The sequence below is a fragment of the Ictidomys tridecemlineatus genome, chromosome 4, assembly GCF_052094955.1.
Source record: "Ictidomys tridecemlineatus isolate mIctTri1 chromosome 4, mIctTri1.hap1, whole genome shotgun sequence".
Lineage (NCBI taxonomy): Eukaryota > Metazoa > Chordata > Mammalia > Rodentia > Sciuridae > Ictidomys > Ictidomys tridecemlineatus.
The window spans coordinates 35,689,465-35,704,964 of record NC_135480.1 but is presented as its reverse complement, the minus strand read 5'-3'; the positions used below and the strand labels follow the sequence as shown (position 1 = coordinate 35,704,964).

The 15,500-nt window shown below is 34.2% G+C and overlaps 2 protein-coding genes across 6 annotated transcripts in view; one reads left to right on the top strand and one right to left on the bottom strand.

Annotated features, from left to right (window-relative positions):
• Mettl15 (methyltransferase 15, mitochondrial 12S rRNA N4-cytidine) overlaps positions 1 to 15,500 on the top strand; it is a 225,760-nt gene that overhangs the window by 50,675 nt on the left and 159,585 nt on the right. The window lies entirely within an intron of this gene.
• On the bottom strand, positions 11,365 to 12,110 carry LOC101972774 (dnaJ homolog subfamily B member 6). The gene has a single exon (XM_005327460.4). The coding sequence runs from the start codon at positions 12,088 to 12,090 to the stop codon at positions 11,365 to 11,367; it is 726 nt and encodes a 241-aa protein (XP_005327517.1). The 5' UTR covers positions 12,091 to 12,110.

Below are 15,500 nucleotides of genomic sequence, written 5' to 3'. Positions count from 1 at the left end.
CACTGTGTGTATGTATATTACGTTTTCTTTATCCATTTGTCTGTTTATGGGCATTTAGGCTGGTTCCATAGCTTGGCTATTGTGAGCTTTGCTGCTATAAACATTGATGTAGCTGCATTTCTATAGTAGGCTGATTTTAGATCTTATTGGATATATACCAAGGGGTGGGATAACAGGGTCTTACAGTGATTTCATTCCTAGTTTCTAGGAAATCACTAGGAATTTTTTGAACAGGAGAGTTACATGCTTAGATTCATTTTGTTGAGAAGATATTTCAGAAGGCAAAGAGGAAGGTAAGACCAAAATGAGAGGAGACTGGTAAACAGAACTGATGAAAATACTGTTTAATAATCCAGGTAAATGGAAGAGTTTAACTAAAGCAGTGATTGTTACAATGGAGAGCTGGAAGTAAATTTGAGAGAGAAGTTTAAAGGTAAATTCAAAAGACTTGAGAACTGGATATTAATGGTCAAAGGAAATTCAGAAGATGTGGCCTTACTTAATAAAGTATTTTGAAAGCTTCATGGAATAAAGATTCTGTAAATGTTTCTTATCTTAGCTTTTTGAACCTTAAAAATCTTTAGATTTAAAACTGATATTTGTAATTTAAGGATTTTTAGTACTTTTAATCTTCTGTAATATAATTTTTTTAAAAATTACATTATAAATTGAAGGCCAGTTGGTATAGTAAGATACTATATAACCATAAAAATGTCTATATACATCTGTAGATCCAAAAGGTCACACACCAAAATTACTGGCTTTGGAATCATAGGAGGTGATTCATATTTAAAATTTTTTAGTCATTGTTTTAAATGGTGAAAACTAAAAGTTTAACATTATAGCTCATTTTTAATATAGAAAACATGTAGTAAACACTTTCTATTTATTTGCTTTATATATGACATTGGAATGCATTACATTTCTTATTACACATAGAGCACAATTTTTTTTATATCTCTGGTTGTATACAAAGTATATTCACACCAATTTGTGTCTTTATACATGTACTTTGAGTAATAATGTCCATCACATTCCACTATCATTAATAATCACATGTCCCCTCTCTTCCCCTCCAACCCCCCTGCCTTATCTAGAGTTCGTCTATTCCTCCCATTCTCCCTCTCCCTGTCCCACTATGAATCAGCCTCCTTATATCAAAGAAAACTTTCTGCATTTGTTTTTTTGGTTTTGGCTAACTTCACTTAGCATTATCTTCTGTAATTCCATCCATTTACCTGCAAATGCCACAGTTTTTTTTTTTTTATCCTTTCATCTATTGAAGGGCATCTAGGTTGGTTCTATAGTTTAGCTCTTGTGAATTTTGCTGCTGTAAACATTGATGTGGCTGTGTCCTTGTAGTATGTATTCTGTTTTTAAGTCTTTTGGGTATAGACCAAGGAGAAGGATAGCTGGGTCAAATGGTGGTTCCATTCCCAATTTTGCAAGAAATCTTCATACTGCTTTCCATATTGGCTGCACCAATTTGCAGTCCCAGCAGCAGTGTATGAGTGTACCTTTCTCCCCACATCCTTGCCAATACTTATTGTTGTTTGTCTTCATAATAGCTGCCATTCTGACTGGAGTGAGATGAAATCTTAAGAGTGGTTTTGATTTGCATTTTTCTGATTGCTAGTGATGATGAACATTTTTTCATATATTTGTTGACTGATTGTATATCATCTTTTGAGAAGTGTCTATTCAGGTCCTTGGCCCATTTCTTGATTGGGTTATTTGTTTTTTTGGTGCTTAGCTTTTTGAGTTCTTTGTACCCTAGAGATTAGTGCTTATACGAAAGAAGTTAAAGGGATACACATAGGAAAAGAAGAACTCAAATTGGCACTATTTGCTATTGATATTATTCTAAACCTAGAAGAACCTAAAAGTTCCACCAGAAAACTTCTAGAACTAATGAATGAATTCAGCAATACCCATAAATCAAAGGCATTTCTGTATATCAGTGACAAATTCTCAGAAAGGGAAATGGAGAAAACTACCCCATTTTAAATAGCCTCAAAAAAAAATATTTGGGAATCAACTTAACAAAAGTGGTGAAGGATCTATATAATGAAAATTACAGAACCCTAAAGAAAAAAATAAAGAAGACCTTAGAAGATGGAAAGATTTACCTTGATCTTGGATAGGCAAAATTAATATTGTTAAAATGACCATACTTCCAAAACCACTAAGCAGATATAATGCAATTCCAATCAAAATCCCAATGAGATTCCTCATAGAAATAGAAAAAGCAATCATGAAATTCATCTGGAAAAATAAGAGATCCAGAATAGCCAAAGCAATCCTTAGCAGGAAAAGTAAAGCAGGTGGCATCATATACCAGACCTTAATCTATACTACAGAGAAATCGTAACAAAAACAGCATGGCTGTGGCACCAAACAGACTGGTAGGCCAATGTACAGAATAGAGAACACAGAGGCTAACCCACAAAACTACAATTTTTTTATATTAGACAAAGGTGCCAAAAACATGCATTGAAGAAAAGACAGCCTCTTCAACAAATGGTGCTGGGAAAACTGGAAGTCTATTTGCAACAAAATGAAATACTTCCTGTTTTTGAGTAAGTTATCAAATTTGTGAATTTAGACTATTTGTGATGTAGGCTATCACAATAATCATAAATCAATGGCCATGCAAACAACATTAATGATTCTGAGTTGGCCTAAGAAATTCATTGTTTAATGTTTGGTTTTGGAAATCTACTGCAAATTGCTAATGGATAGAAATGATTGTATTTGTTCTTTTACTGATGCAGCAGAATATTGCTATTTTAAAATAAGCGATTTTTTAACATTTTTTCTTAAAATCTAAACACAAGTGAAGTCTGTATTTGTTTACTAATAGTGTTCTCCCACATTGGTAACCCTGTTTGAATAGGTGAATGAGTGGGGCCGCTTTTCTGTGACCAGGTCAAGACCTAGTTATTTTATTTGGAGTAATCTAAATTTTAGTTGTTTTAGGCCTTTTCTTCTGGACTAGTTTTTTTTTTTGTTATTGTTGTTGTTGTTTATTTGTTTCTTTGTTTAAGGGAATAATTTTCTAATTTTCTACTTGGAAGGTAGAAACTGGACAACTCAGAACTAAATGGAGAAAGGTCCCTGGGGTCTCAGAGCATAGGATGTGGACTTGCCTTAATTTCAGTATGTGTCTTTGTCCTCCACTATGGTTGGTAACCTGGAAGCTAGGTCTCCTTCCACAGAGAATGACTCTTAGAGAAGCTAAGGGAAGTGGAGATCCCACAGCTACTTAAACAATCCAACGTTTCCTGCTTTCTTTATCCCTTTCTCTTTGGGTGCTTTGTGAGGAAAATATTACCTACTTTACCCTCCTTGGCTCTGGCAAGTCAATTTCCACTTATGTTCTGCACCATCACTGAAAGTTGTTGACATGTGTCATCTTTGTCTTTGGGAATTTATGCATTTTTTATGCCTTAGTAATGCTTCTTAAATGAAGGTTTAGGAGTGAATGTTAATTTTCCAATGAGGTAAAAATTAAGAAGAAAGAATGGTAGTTGAAGTATCAGACAAAGAGCATAGAAGTTGAGATTAGCTGAACTCTGTCTGAACTTTGTATGACTTCTAGCCTGATATCATGTAAGGGGTTTTACTTTTTTAGAGACTTTGTTTTCTTATCTGGAAAATAGAGGGATTTTTACTCAAAGAAAGTGAGTGTATGTGAAATGGTTTGCCAAATTCTCTTTTATTTAAAAAAAATATTAAGTGGAAAGTGTGATAAAGCACTTTGTTTTAATTCTAGGCAATTCTCACTTTAAGTTTTCAGTAATGAGAAGGAACAGTATTCTAAATATTTAGGTTATATTATACTTAACATTCTTCTCATTCACAAACTATCTTCCTTTGAACAATGCTAAATATAGTGAAGTGGCACATCTTGATTGAAACACACTCTATACGGTTTACTTCTTTGATATTTTCATAATTTGACTTTTTTTTTATTTTAAGTATTTTTTATTTTAAATCTCTGCATTTAAAAAATTTACCTCTACCATAATCAGAAAAAATTATTGTTTAGGATTTAGGAAGATGTGATTTTATCTTTCCACGTTTGACAAAATATACGAAAAAGTTTAAATAATTCTAAGGAGATGTATCCTACCTACCTGCCTTTCCATTCCTTGCTTTTTCCTTTCATTATTTTTTTCTTCTAGGTATATAAAATATTTTCTATTAAGAAATAAAAAATTTTGCTAGATAATCACAAAAGATGGTTATCTTTGCAAAATGGTATATATAAAATGAATTTGCTTTCTTTCTTAATGCCTGCAGGATTCTATATAGCATATAGAAAATCTAGTTTCCTCAGATTGTAAATACAGAATAAAGCCATTAGTCTTACAAGTATATTTCATCTGTCCTTTTAAAATTCAGTTTTGATGATCTGCCATTAATTAAAGGCATATTATACAATTTTAATATAAAGGTCATGCAAATGAACTGGTTTGCATCCATTTTAAGAGGGTATAAATAGATCTTTTTTCTTTTTTATACTATACTGGTCACCTGGATTATCTTGTGGGTGATTATTTTACCAAATGGAGTTTCCTTGATAGAATGAACATATTTTTACTTAAGAAAGGACAGTTTAGCTTCAAAAACCATCATGGCAAGTCTTTCTCAGGCTGCAAATTTGATGAGAAAGCTTGCATATTGTTAATTTTTGCCTTTCATTGCTTTAGAGATTATTAATTTTTTTCTTTACCTGAAACTTCATTAAGTAAAATGTTCTGCCTTGTTACTGTTCCTAAGAACTTCCATTTATTTTATCTTCTTTGGTATTCTGCTAACTGCTTTACATTCTATTTTACATTGTATTCTCACTGTAGCCCAGTAGCCCATTTTTAAGATGAGAAATGTGACACAGAGAGAGCTTGAGTTGATTTACTGATTTTCTCAGACATTGTTTTAGGTACACTATAAGCAAGTTAAGAAAAATTCTGAAATTCTGGTTGTCCTTTAATATGAAGCACATGTATATTTCTTAAAAAATGAATAAACAGAAGATACCAATATGAGGCTATGAACAAATTATTCCACTGAAGAAAGAAGAGCAAATTATAAGGGCTTAGAAAAAAACTCTCTTTTGTTGACTCCTTTTTTATCCTTGGGCATTTCATTTTGGTATTTTATTTTAATTTAATGAATCTTAAATTATTAACCTGGACTATATAAGAAAGTTTGAAACTCATTAACTGATTAAAAGTTTTAACTGTGTTGATATTTATTTTTTTTACATATTTACTAAAAACAAATTAGTATTTATCACCCAACTGAGGAAGCATTTGCAGATTTTTCTATTATAAAGTTACTTATATTTTCCCCTTTCAATATTGTTTTTTGTTTGTTTTTGGTTTGTATGTTTGTTTGGTTTTTGGTGCTGGATATTGAACTCCAAGGCACTCTACCATCCAGCTATATCAGCAATCTTTTTTATTTTTCATTTTGAGAAAGGATCTTTCTTAAGTTCTTGAGATTGGCCTTAAACTTGCAATCTTCTTGCCACAGTATCCTTAGTCTCTGGACTATACCACCATGCCTAGTAATGTACTCTTTTGAAGGAGAGCTGTGTTCCTTTCCTTGTGGGTAGAGTATTCTACATAAGTCTTTTGAACTCTGCACAGGCAATTTGTCTCTTCTCATTCATTTATTTCACTATGAACTTGATATTTGTTTTATACACGAGGAGGATTTTTTTTTAAATCTTATTCTGGATTTTGAATACTACTTAGCAAGAATTTTCCCATTTCATTTTCTAAAAACTAAATTTATCAAATACTGAATGTTTTAAATTTTACCTTTAAATATTAACTCTATTTGGAATTTATTGTAATAAATAGTAGTATTTTAAATTTATTGTATAATGTGCATTATAAAGCATGATTTCAAATATTCATCCCAGACTCTCATAATTCTTTAGGATCTTCATTTTGAACTCTGAAGCCATGCATCTATCTGTGTTGGAAATTTTCTTTCCCTTTCTTGCAGGAACCTGTTTTAAACAGGTTTTAAACAACTCTTTAACTTTCCTAAACTTGTACCTTCTTTTATGAATAGTATGGTTACTCAATTGACTGAGCCAAGAGCCTAGACTGTCACCTTCAAATTCCCTATCTTTTTCACCCTATAAATCAACTGTGACTCTGGAATGTGTTTGATTCAGAATTCTGATCCAAGTTGTATCCTTGGACATGTTATTCCACATCTCTCTGCATCAGTTTCTTCATCTATAAAATTAGTATAGAAGTATATAGTAAGGATTATACTGGTTAATATTAGGAGATGTTTAAAGCAGGGCTAATAAGTTCCAAATAAATATTTGTGATTATTGTTATCATTCAGTGTTTTCCACACTGGTAATTTTTATTGACTATCTAGCATTGTACTATATAGCATGAGATTGTAGAAGGTAGGATAGTGTATAGCTTTTGTGGCCAGGTGTACTTGACAGGTCTGAGACATCCAGTAATTACCTGGAAGACCTTGAGGAGTTGATCTTAGCTCTGAGATTTAATTACCTTAAATTTTAAAGTGTGATAATGGTACTGTATAGGGATCTTGTAAAAATAAAACATTCATATGAAAGACCAACTAGAAAACTGATGGGCACAGAACATACACTTAATACATGTTACTGATACTCTTATCAAAGGGGAATAAATGGGTTGCAATTAAAAATCTGAATTTTTGAATAATATTTTCAAAGTTCAGAAGGTGTGAATATAACTTCTTAGCTTTTCTTTTTTAAGTTTAATATTTCTGGGGGCTGGGGTTGTAGCTCTGGTAGAATGCTTGCCTAGCATGTGTGAGGGACTGGGTTTTGGTTCTCAGTACCACATATAAATAAATAAAATAAACATCTATCAACATCTTAAAAAATTAAAAAAACAGTAATATTTCCTAACTGAAATAATTAGGAGAAAAGTTATATATCAGTAAAAGCTTCCCTTTGTAGTTATTTTCTTTTTTTATTTGTTCTTTTTAGATATATATGACAGTACAGTATGTTTTGACATGATAATTATGGATTATTACTTATTCTAATTAGGATCCCATTCTTGTGGTTGTTAATGTGGAGTTTCAATGGTGATATATATGAACTTAAGAAGATGTGTCTGATTTATTCGACTTAAGTTTTCTGTTTCCATCCTCCAACCCTTCCCTTCATTCCCCTTTGTTAATCCACTGAATTTCTATTTTCCCCTAACCCCGTGATGAGTGTTAGCATTTGCATATCGGAGAGAGTTTTTAACCTTTGGTTTTTTGGGATTATTTCACTTAGCAGGAGAATCTCTAAATTCATCCATTTACTGGCAAATGTCGTTGTCATTCTTTTTATGCACAAGTAATATTCAATTGTGTACATATACCACCTTTTCTTTATTCATTCATCTGTTATAGGGCTTCTAGGTTGGTTCCATAGCTTAGCTACTATGAATTGAGCTACTATAAACATTGATATGGCCAGTTCACTATAGTATGTTGATTTTAAATCCTTTGGATATATACCATGGGATGTGATAACTGGGTCAAATGGTGGTTCAATTCCAAGTTTTCTGAGGAATCTCCACACTGCTTTCCAGAGTGGCTACACCAATTTGTATTGCTGTCAACAATGTCTGAGTGTACCTTCTCCCTGACATCCTTGCCAACATTTATTGTTACTTGCATTCTTGATAATTGCCATTCTGACTGAAGTGAGATGAAATCTCAGTGTAGTTTTAATTTGCATTTCTAATTGCTACTGATATTGAACTCTTTTTATTACATTTTCCCCTATATTTCTTCTCTGTGAAGTGTCTGTTCAGTTGCTTTGCCCATTTCTTGATTGAGTTATTTATATTTTTCATGTTAAGTTTTTTGAGTTCTTTATGTATCCTGGGGATTAATGCTCTGAGTTTCAGGTGGTAAAGATTTTAACCCATTCTGTAGGCTCTCTGTTCACTTTCATGACTGTTTCCTTTGCTGTGAAGAAGCTTTTAAGTTTGATACCATCCCATTTATTGATTCTTGATTTTACTTCTTGCACTTTAGAAGTCTTATTGAGGAAGTTGATTCCTAAGCAAACATGATGGAAAGTTTTCTTCTGATAGACACAGTATCTTTGATCTAATGCCTAGGTCCTTGATCCACTTTGAGTTGAGTTTTGTGCAGGATGAGAAATAGGGGTTCGATTTCATTCTGCTACATATGGATTTCCACTTTCCCCAGCACCGTTTGTTGAAGATGCTATCTTTTCTCCAATATATATTTATGGTGCCTTTGTCTAGTGTGAGATAAGTGTGTTTATATGAGTTTGTCTCTGTGTCTTCTTTTCTGTTCCATTGGTCTTTATGTCTGTTTTGGTGTCAATACCATGCTTTTTTTTTTTTATTTCTAGAGCTCTGTAGTATAATTTAACATTTGGTACTATGATGCTAATTGCTAAGTTTTTCTCCCTAAGAATTGCTTTGGCTATTCTGAGCCTATTATGTTTGCAAATGAATTTCATGGCTGCTTTTCATATTTTCTGTTGAGATCATGATTGGTATTTTGACGGGAACTGCATTGAATCTGTGTAGTGCTTTTGGTTGTATGGCCATTTTGACAATATTAGTTCTGCCTATCCAAGAACATGGGAGGTATTTTTATCTTCTTAGGTCTTCAATTTCTTTCTTTTTTGTTCTGTTGATTTCATTGTAGAGATTTCTCCTCTTTTGTTAGATTGATTCCCAAGTATTTTATTTTATTTTTGAGGCTAGTGTGAATGGGAAAGTTTTCCTAATTTCTTTCTCAGCTGCTTCATCGTTGGTGTAGAGGAATGCAGTTGCTTTGTGGGTGTTAATTTTATATCCTGCTACATTGTTGAATTGATTTATGAGTTCTAGAAGTTTACTGTTGGAATTTTTTGGTTCTTCTAAATATAGAATCAACAAATAGGGATAGTTTGACCTCTTTTTTTTTTTTTTTTCTATTCATATCCCTTTAATTTCTTTCCTTTGCCTAATTGCTCTGGCTAGAATTTCAAGGACTGTGTTGAATAGAAGTGGTGAATGAGGGCCTGTCTTGTTGTTGTTTTTAGGGGAAATGCTTTCAGTTTTTCTCGACTTAGAATTATGTTTGCCTTGTGTTTAACATGTATAGCTTTTACAATGTTGAGGAATGTTTCACTTATCTCTAGTTTTCCTAGTGTTTTGAACATGAATGGATGCTATATTTTGTCCAATGCTTTTCTGCATCTATTGAGATAGTCATATGATTTTTGCCTTTAAATCTATTGATGTGGTGAATACATTTATTGATTTCAGTAATGTCAAACCAACCTTGTATCCTTGGGATGAAACCCATTTGATCATGCATGGTGCACTTTTTTTGGTGGGGGGGGGATACCAAGGATCCTCCACTACTGAGCCACATTCCCGTCCTATTTTGTACTTTATTTAGAGACAGGGTTTCACTGAGTTGCTTAGTGCCTTGTCGTTGCTGAAGCTGGCTTTGAAAAGAAAAGAAATGTGAATTCTTCTATCTCAGCCTCCTGAGCTGCTGGGATTACAGGTGTGCACTATATTTTTAAAATATTTTTGTATGTGATTTTCCAGCATTTTATTAAGAATTTTTGCATCTGTGTGTATTAGGGATATTGTTCTGAAGTTTTTTTTCTTTGATGTGTCTTTGTCTGGTTTTGGCATTGGGGTGATATTGGCTTCATAGCATGAGTTTATAATGGTTCCCTTTTCTATTTTATGGAATAATTCTAGCAAGATTTTTTTTTTGAATGTCTAGTAGAACTTTGCTAAGATTTGATGTGGTCCTAGGATTTTTTGTTGATAGACTTTTGATAGCATCTTGAATTTCATTGCTTTAAATCAGTTCATTTAAATTTTCTGTGTTCTCCTGATTCAGTTTGGGTAGGTCATGTTTCTCCAGAAATTGTCAATGTCTTAAGATCTTCTATTTTTATAGTATAAATTTTCAAAATAGTTTCTGATTATCATGTGTATTTTGATCACAAATTTTAGTAATTTGAATTTTTCCCTCTTTCTCTTGGTTAGCTTGGCTAAGCATTTTTCAATTTTATGTATTTTTTTCAAAGAACCAACTTTTTGTTTTGTTGATTTTTGGAATTGTTATTTTTCTGTTTTGATTTCATATGTGAATTTAATTATTTCCTGTCTTCTACTGCTTTTGGTGTTTCATTTGTTTTTCTACTCCTAGGGCTTTGAGATGAAATATTAGGTTATAAATAAGGTGATTTTTGTACTTTTTTTAATGCATGAGCTTAATGCTATAACTTTCTCTCTTGGAACCATCTTCCTAGTGTCCCAGAGATTTTACTGTGTTGCTGTTCTCAATTACCGCTAAGTATTTTTTTAAATTCACCCCTTATTTCTTCACTATCTGTTGGTCATTCAATAGTGTATATGTAGTCTACAAGCATTAGAGTTATCTTCTATTATTTATTTTATTATTTCTAATTTCCTTGCATTATGATCTAACAGAATGCACAGTATTATCTCTGTTTTTTTTTTTTTTTTTTTTTAAATATATGCTAAGAGTTGCTTTTTGGCCTAAGTTAGCATCTATTTTAGAGGATATATATGCTGCTGAGAAGAAATTGTATTCAGTCACTGATGGATGAAATATTCTATGTATGTCTGTTAAGTATAAATTATTGTTTTTCTAGTTTCATAACTTCTTTTTTTTTCAGGAAAAAATGCACCAAACACATTCATATTTCTTTTCTTTTTTTTTTAAGCAAATGACAAAGACCCAGTTTACCAGATTTTTAAACCTAAGCTTAACATTACATATTTAAACAATTGTCAAAACTTTACTAAGTTGCCAGCATTCATGCACAACTAGAAAACATCCTTAAATTTATCCTTAAATTTAAACCAGAAATGTATTACCATTAATGCATTAATATCTTTCATTACTAAATACTGAAAAAAAACAAAACCAAATTACTTCTACAGGAGCCTCATCCTGGCAATGTTAGCTCATAGAAGGCTGACACTACTTGGCTCACAATGGGAAGCAGATCCATGCTGGTGTTAGAATACAATCTTGTCCTAGCACTACTCAAAGTCAAGGCTCACTTTGGATTACATTTAATAAAAAAGCAAAGTTCATACAGAGATTACAACAATTTTAAAGACAAAAAAAAAATGGTCCTATTGTGTGGTCCCAATGATAAACTCTATGACAGATAGGGGCTCCGATGAGCTGTTTATAAATACTTTAGATTAGGTACAATTATACTGAAAGTTGAGTTCGTCTGAAATCTTTAAAAAAACGTTCCTTTTAATCCTCAAATGGTGCTTGTTATATAACATTAATGCGTGCATTGAATTACTTGTTATCCAAGCCTAGCAGCTGCTCCTTACCATTTATCCTTAAGGACTTTAACTGGCCGTCTTCTTCAACATCTACTCTTTCTTGACCATTCTCAATGATTCTTTTTGTAGTGATTTTTCTCCCATTTACTATTTTGGTAGAAGTTGATATTGATTTGAAGTTACCCATTTCGCTGCCACCAAATGATGTAGAAGAGAATGAAGTAAGGCCACCATGACCTAGTGACCCAAATGAAGTAAATCCTTTATCAAATGAAGAAAATCCACCTCCAAATGTTGGAAATCCACGGAAAGCGGAGAAAAACGAGCCTGCAACTCGGTTTCTGCTTCCTTGGGGACCTCTTCGGTTCCCCAAAAAGTCTTCAAAAGTATCTTCAAAGAAGTTGAAGGAAAATGGGTCCCTTCCACCAAAAAAGTCCCTGAAGACATCATCTGGGTTCCGGAATGTGAAGCCAAACTCAAATGGACTGTCAAAATGACTTCCACCTCCACCTCCACCATTTAAGCCTTCTTTGCCATATTTGTCATAGATGTCCCGTTTTTTAGCATCTGATAACACCTCATATGCCTCAGCTACTTTTTTGAATTTTCTCTCTGCTTCTTCTTTATTCTCAGGATTTTTATCTGGATGCCACTTTAGTGCAAGTTTCCGGTATGCCTTTTTGATATCTTCGGGTGAGGCATGTCTCTGCACGCCTAGAACTTTACAGTAATCCATCATGTTTTAACAGATTGTTGGAATAAGTCTGTTAAAGTCTGGAGGACTGGGCAGATGGGACAGGGCGGATGGTGGGTGCTCATGGTGCTGCATGGCTGCGCTGGTGGCGCTCCTCATGCTTTCCTTTCTCTTCATAGCTTCTTTATTTAGTTTTTGTTTAGAAGATTCATCCAGCAATGAGAGAGGTGTGTTAAAGTCATCCAGTATTATTGTGTTGTGGTCTGTTTTATTTTTGATATTTATGATAGTTTGTTTGATGTTCATAGATGCTCCATTTTGGGGGGCATATATATTTAGGATTCTTATATCTTGTTGATGTACAATTTTCTTAAGCAATATGGAATGACCTTCTTTGTACTTTCTGAATAACTTTGGCTTGAAGTCCACTTGATCTGCTATGAGGATAGAAACTCCTTCCTATTTACGAGATCCACATGAATGGTATATTTTTCCTTCTTCTTTTACCTTCAGTATCTGGATGTCTTTTTCTATGAGGTGAGTCTCTTGGAGATAGCATATTGTTGGGTGTTGTTTTTTAATCCAATCTGCCAGTTGTGTCTTTTGATTGATGAATTTTGGCTAGTGTTATTAAAAAATTATTTTTATTCCTTGTCAGTTTATTTCTGGTTTTTCCTAGTGTAGTTACTTCCTTTGCTGGTTTTTACATTTTAGGGGGGGACCAAGGGAATGTGATATCTCTTCCCTGTTCAGGTGGGGCTGCTGGAGCTGAGAGGAAATCCTATAGGCAGAGCTGCTGTTGGTGGTGTTAGGCTTAGGTAGACTCCTGGTTCTTTGTTGAATGTTGATTGGTCTGAAGATTTTAAATCAGTGCACCTCTAAGGCTCAGCAGTTGCTGGTCCATGAGACTACATCCCAGGGATCTTTCCTGGGTTCCACTCATGTGGGGGAAGAGCCAATCCTTATTCCCCTCTGTCACCTGCAGACCCTGCCATTTCCCTTTTCTCTTGGGTTCATTCTCCAAACTCTGCATTTGCCCTTTCTAATTCCTATCTGGGTGCTTCTCTCCCAGCTGGTCCTGCAAGCCACCATAGTCATGGGGGAAGGGGGAGTCCTGTGGGTTTCCTCATCCTGTTTTCCCATGTGTAAATCCCTCTCCACATTTGATTTTTCTTCTGGTCACATAGGTGCTCTCTATGTCATATGGTGTGGGATTTCCAGGCCTGTATTTTCAGCTCAACTTGAGTTTCCCTGGAATTGCTCCCCTTACCCCCCCCCCCCGCCCCACCCCTCCAGCTACTGGCCCCCAGGCTATAGCTGCAAAATGGTTCCTTCCTCTGTTCTTTGTGAGTAGCTGGGAGAGATACAGCTTCTTTCCTGCATTGGGATATTTTGCAGCATGCCTTTCAGGTTACTCCATCAGTGTCTTTGATCTCTGATTTCTTCATACTCAGACATGCCATAGACCTTCTAAATATGCATGTTCTCTTAATTCTCTTATTCCTTACATACATATTCACTGCTCTTATACCATCATTTTTTTAAGATTACAACTTATCATTAACATTTTCTCATTGGTGACATTAATAAACACAGTATACATATGGCATAGTACTGTGATGTAAAATTACACCATATTTTTTATTCAGTTTCACTGCTGTTTGATATTTACTTTAGTTCCAGCATTGGCTATTTTTCACAATGTTATAATGAAAATTATTAACTCATGAAATTATTTCACTTGGATTAATCACATGAGAATGCACCAAAGGTTATATACATTTAATAGTGTTTGATACCAAATTGCCCCTAAAAAACAACTACCCACCAACATTCATATCCTACTGACAGTATTATCTGTGCCCCTTCCCTGGTACAGATGTTACTACTATTTTTTTTATTATTTTTAAAAAATTTTTTTTTTATTGGTTGTTCACAACATAACAAACCTCTTGACATATCATATTTCGTACATTAGATTGTAGTGGGTTATGAACTCCCAATTTTACCCCAAATGCATGTCGGTTACACATCCACAATTTTACATAATGCCCTATTAGTAATTGTTGTATTCTGCTACTTTTCCTATCCCCTACTATTCCCTCTCCCCTTCCCTCACATCTTCACTCTCTACACCATCTACTGTAATTCATTTCTCTCCTTGTTTATTTTCCCATTCCCCTCACAACCTCTTATATGTAATTTTGTATAGGAATGAGGGTCTCCCTTCATTTCCATGCAACTTCCCTTTTCTCTCCCTTTCCCACCCATCTCATGTCTCTGTTTAATGTTAATCTTTTCTTCCTGCTCTTCCTCCCTGCTCTGTTCATAGTTGTTCTCATTATATCAAAGAAGACATTTGGTATTTGTTTTTTAGGGATTGGCTAGCTTCACTAAGCATAATCTGCTCTAGTGCCATCCATTTCCCTGCAAATTCCATGATTTTGTCATTTTCAAGTGCTGTGTAATACTCCATGGTGTATAAATGCCACATTTTTAATCCATTCATCTATTGAAGGGCATCTGGGTGGGTTCCACAGTCTAGCTATTGTGAATTGTGCTGCTATGAACATCGATGTGGCAGTATCCCTGTAGCATGCTCTTTTAAGGTCTACAGGGAATAGTCCGAGAAGGGCAATAGCAGGGTCAAATGGTGGTTCCATTCCCAGCTTTCCCAGGAATCTCCATACTGCTTTCCAAATTGGCCGCACCAATTTGCAATCCCACCAGCAATGTACAAGTGTACCCTTTTCTCCACATCCTTGCCAGCACTTGTTGTTATTTGACTTCATAGTGGCTGCCAATCTTACTGGAGTGAGATGGTATCTTAGGGTAGTTTTGATTTGCATTTCTCTGACTGCTAGAGATGGTGAGCATTTTTTCATGTACTTGTTGATTGATTGTATGTCCTCCTCTGAGAAGTGTCTGTTCAGGTCCTTGGCCCATTTGTTGATTGGATTATTTGTTATCTTATTGTCTAATTTTTTGAGTTCTTTGTATACTCTGGATATTAGGGCTCTATCTGAAGTGTGAGGAGTAAAAATTTGTTCCCATGGTGTAGTCTCCCTATTTACCTCTCTTATTGTTTCTCTTGCTGAGAAAAAACTTTTTAGTTTAAGTAAGTCCCATTTGTTGATTCTTGTTATTAACTCTTGTGCTATGGGTGTCCTATTAAGGAATTTGGAGCCCGATACCACAATATGTAGATCAGAGCCAACTTTTTCTTCTATCAGACGCAGAGTCTCTGATTTGATATCTATCTCCTTGATCCACTTTGAATTAACTTTTGTGCATGGCAAGAGGAGGGGATTCAGTTTCATTTTGTTGCATATGGATTTCCAGTTTTCCCAAAACCATTTGTTGAAGATACTATCCTTCCTCCATTGCATGCTTTTAGCTCCTTTATCAAATATAAGATAGTTGTAGCTTTGTGGATTAGTCTCTGTGTCCTCTAT

Bases quoted from the DNA above. Each gene is read 5' to 3' on its own strand.
- LOC101972774 (XM_005327460.4), bottom strand. From the start codon at position 12,090: ATGATGGATTACTGTAAAGTTCTAGGCGTGCAGAGACATGCCTCACCC.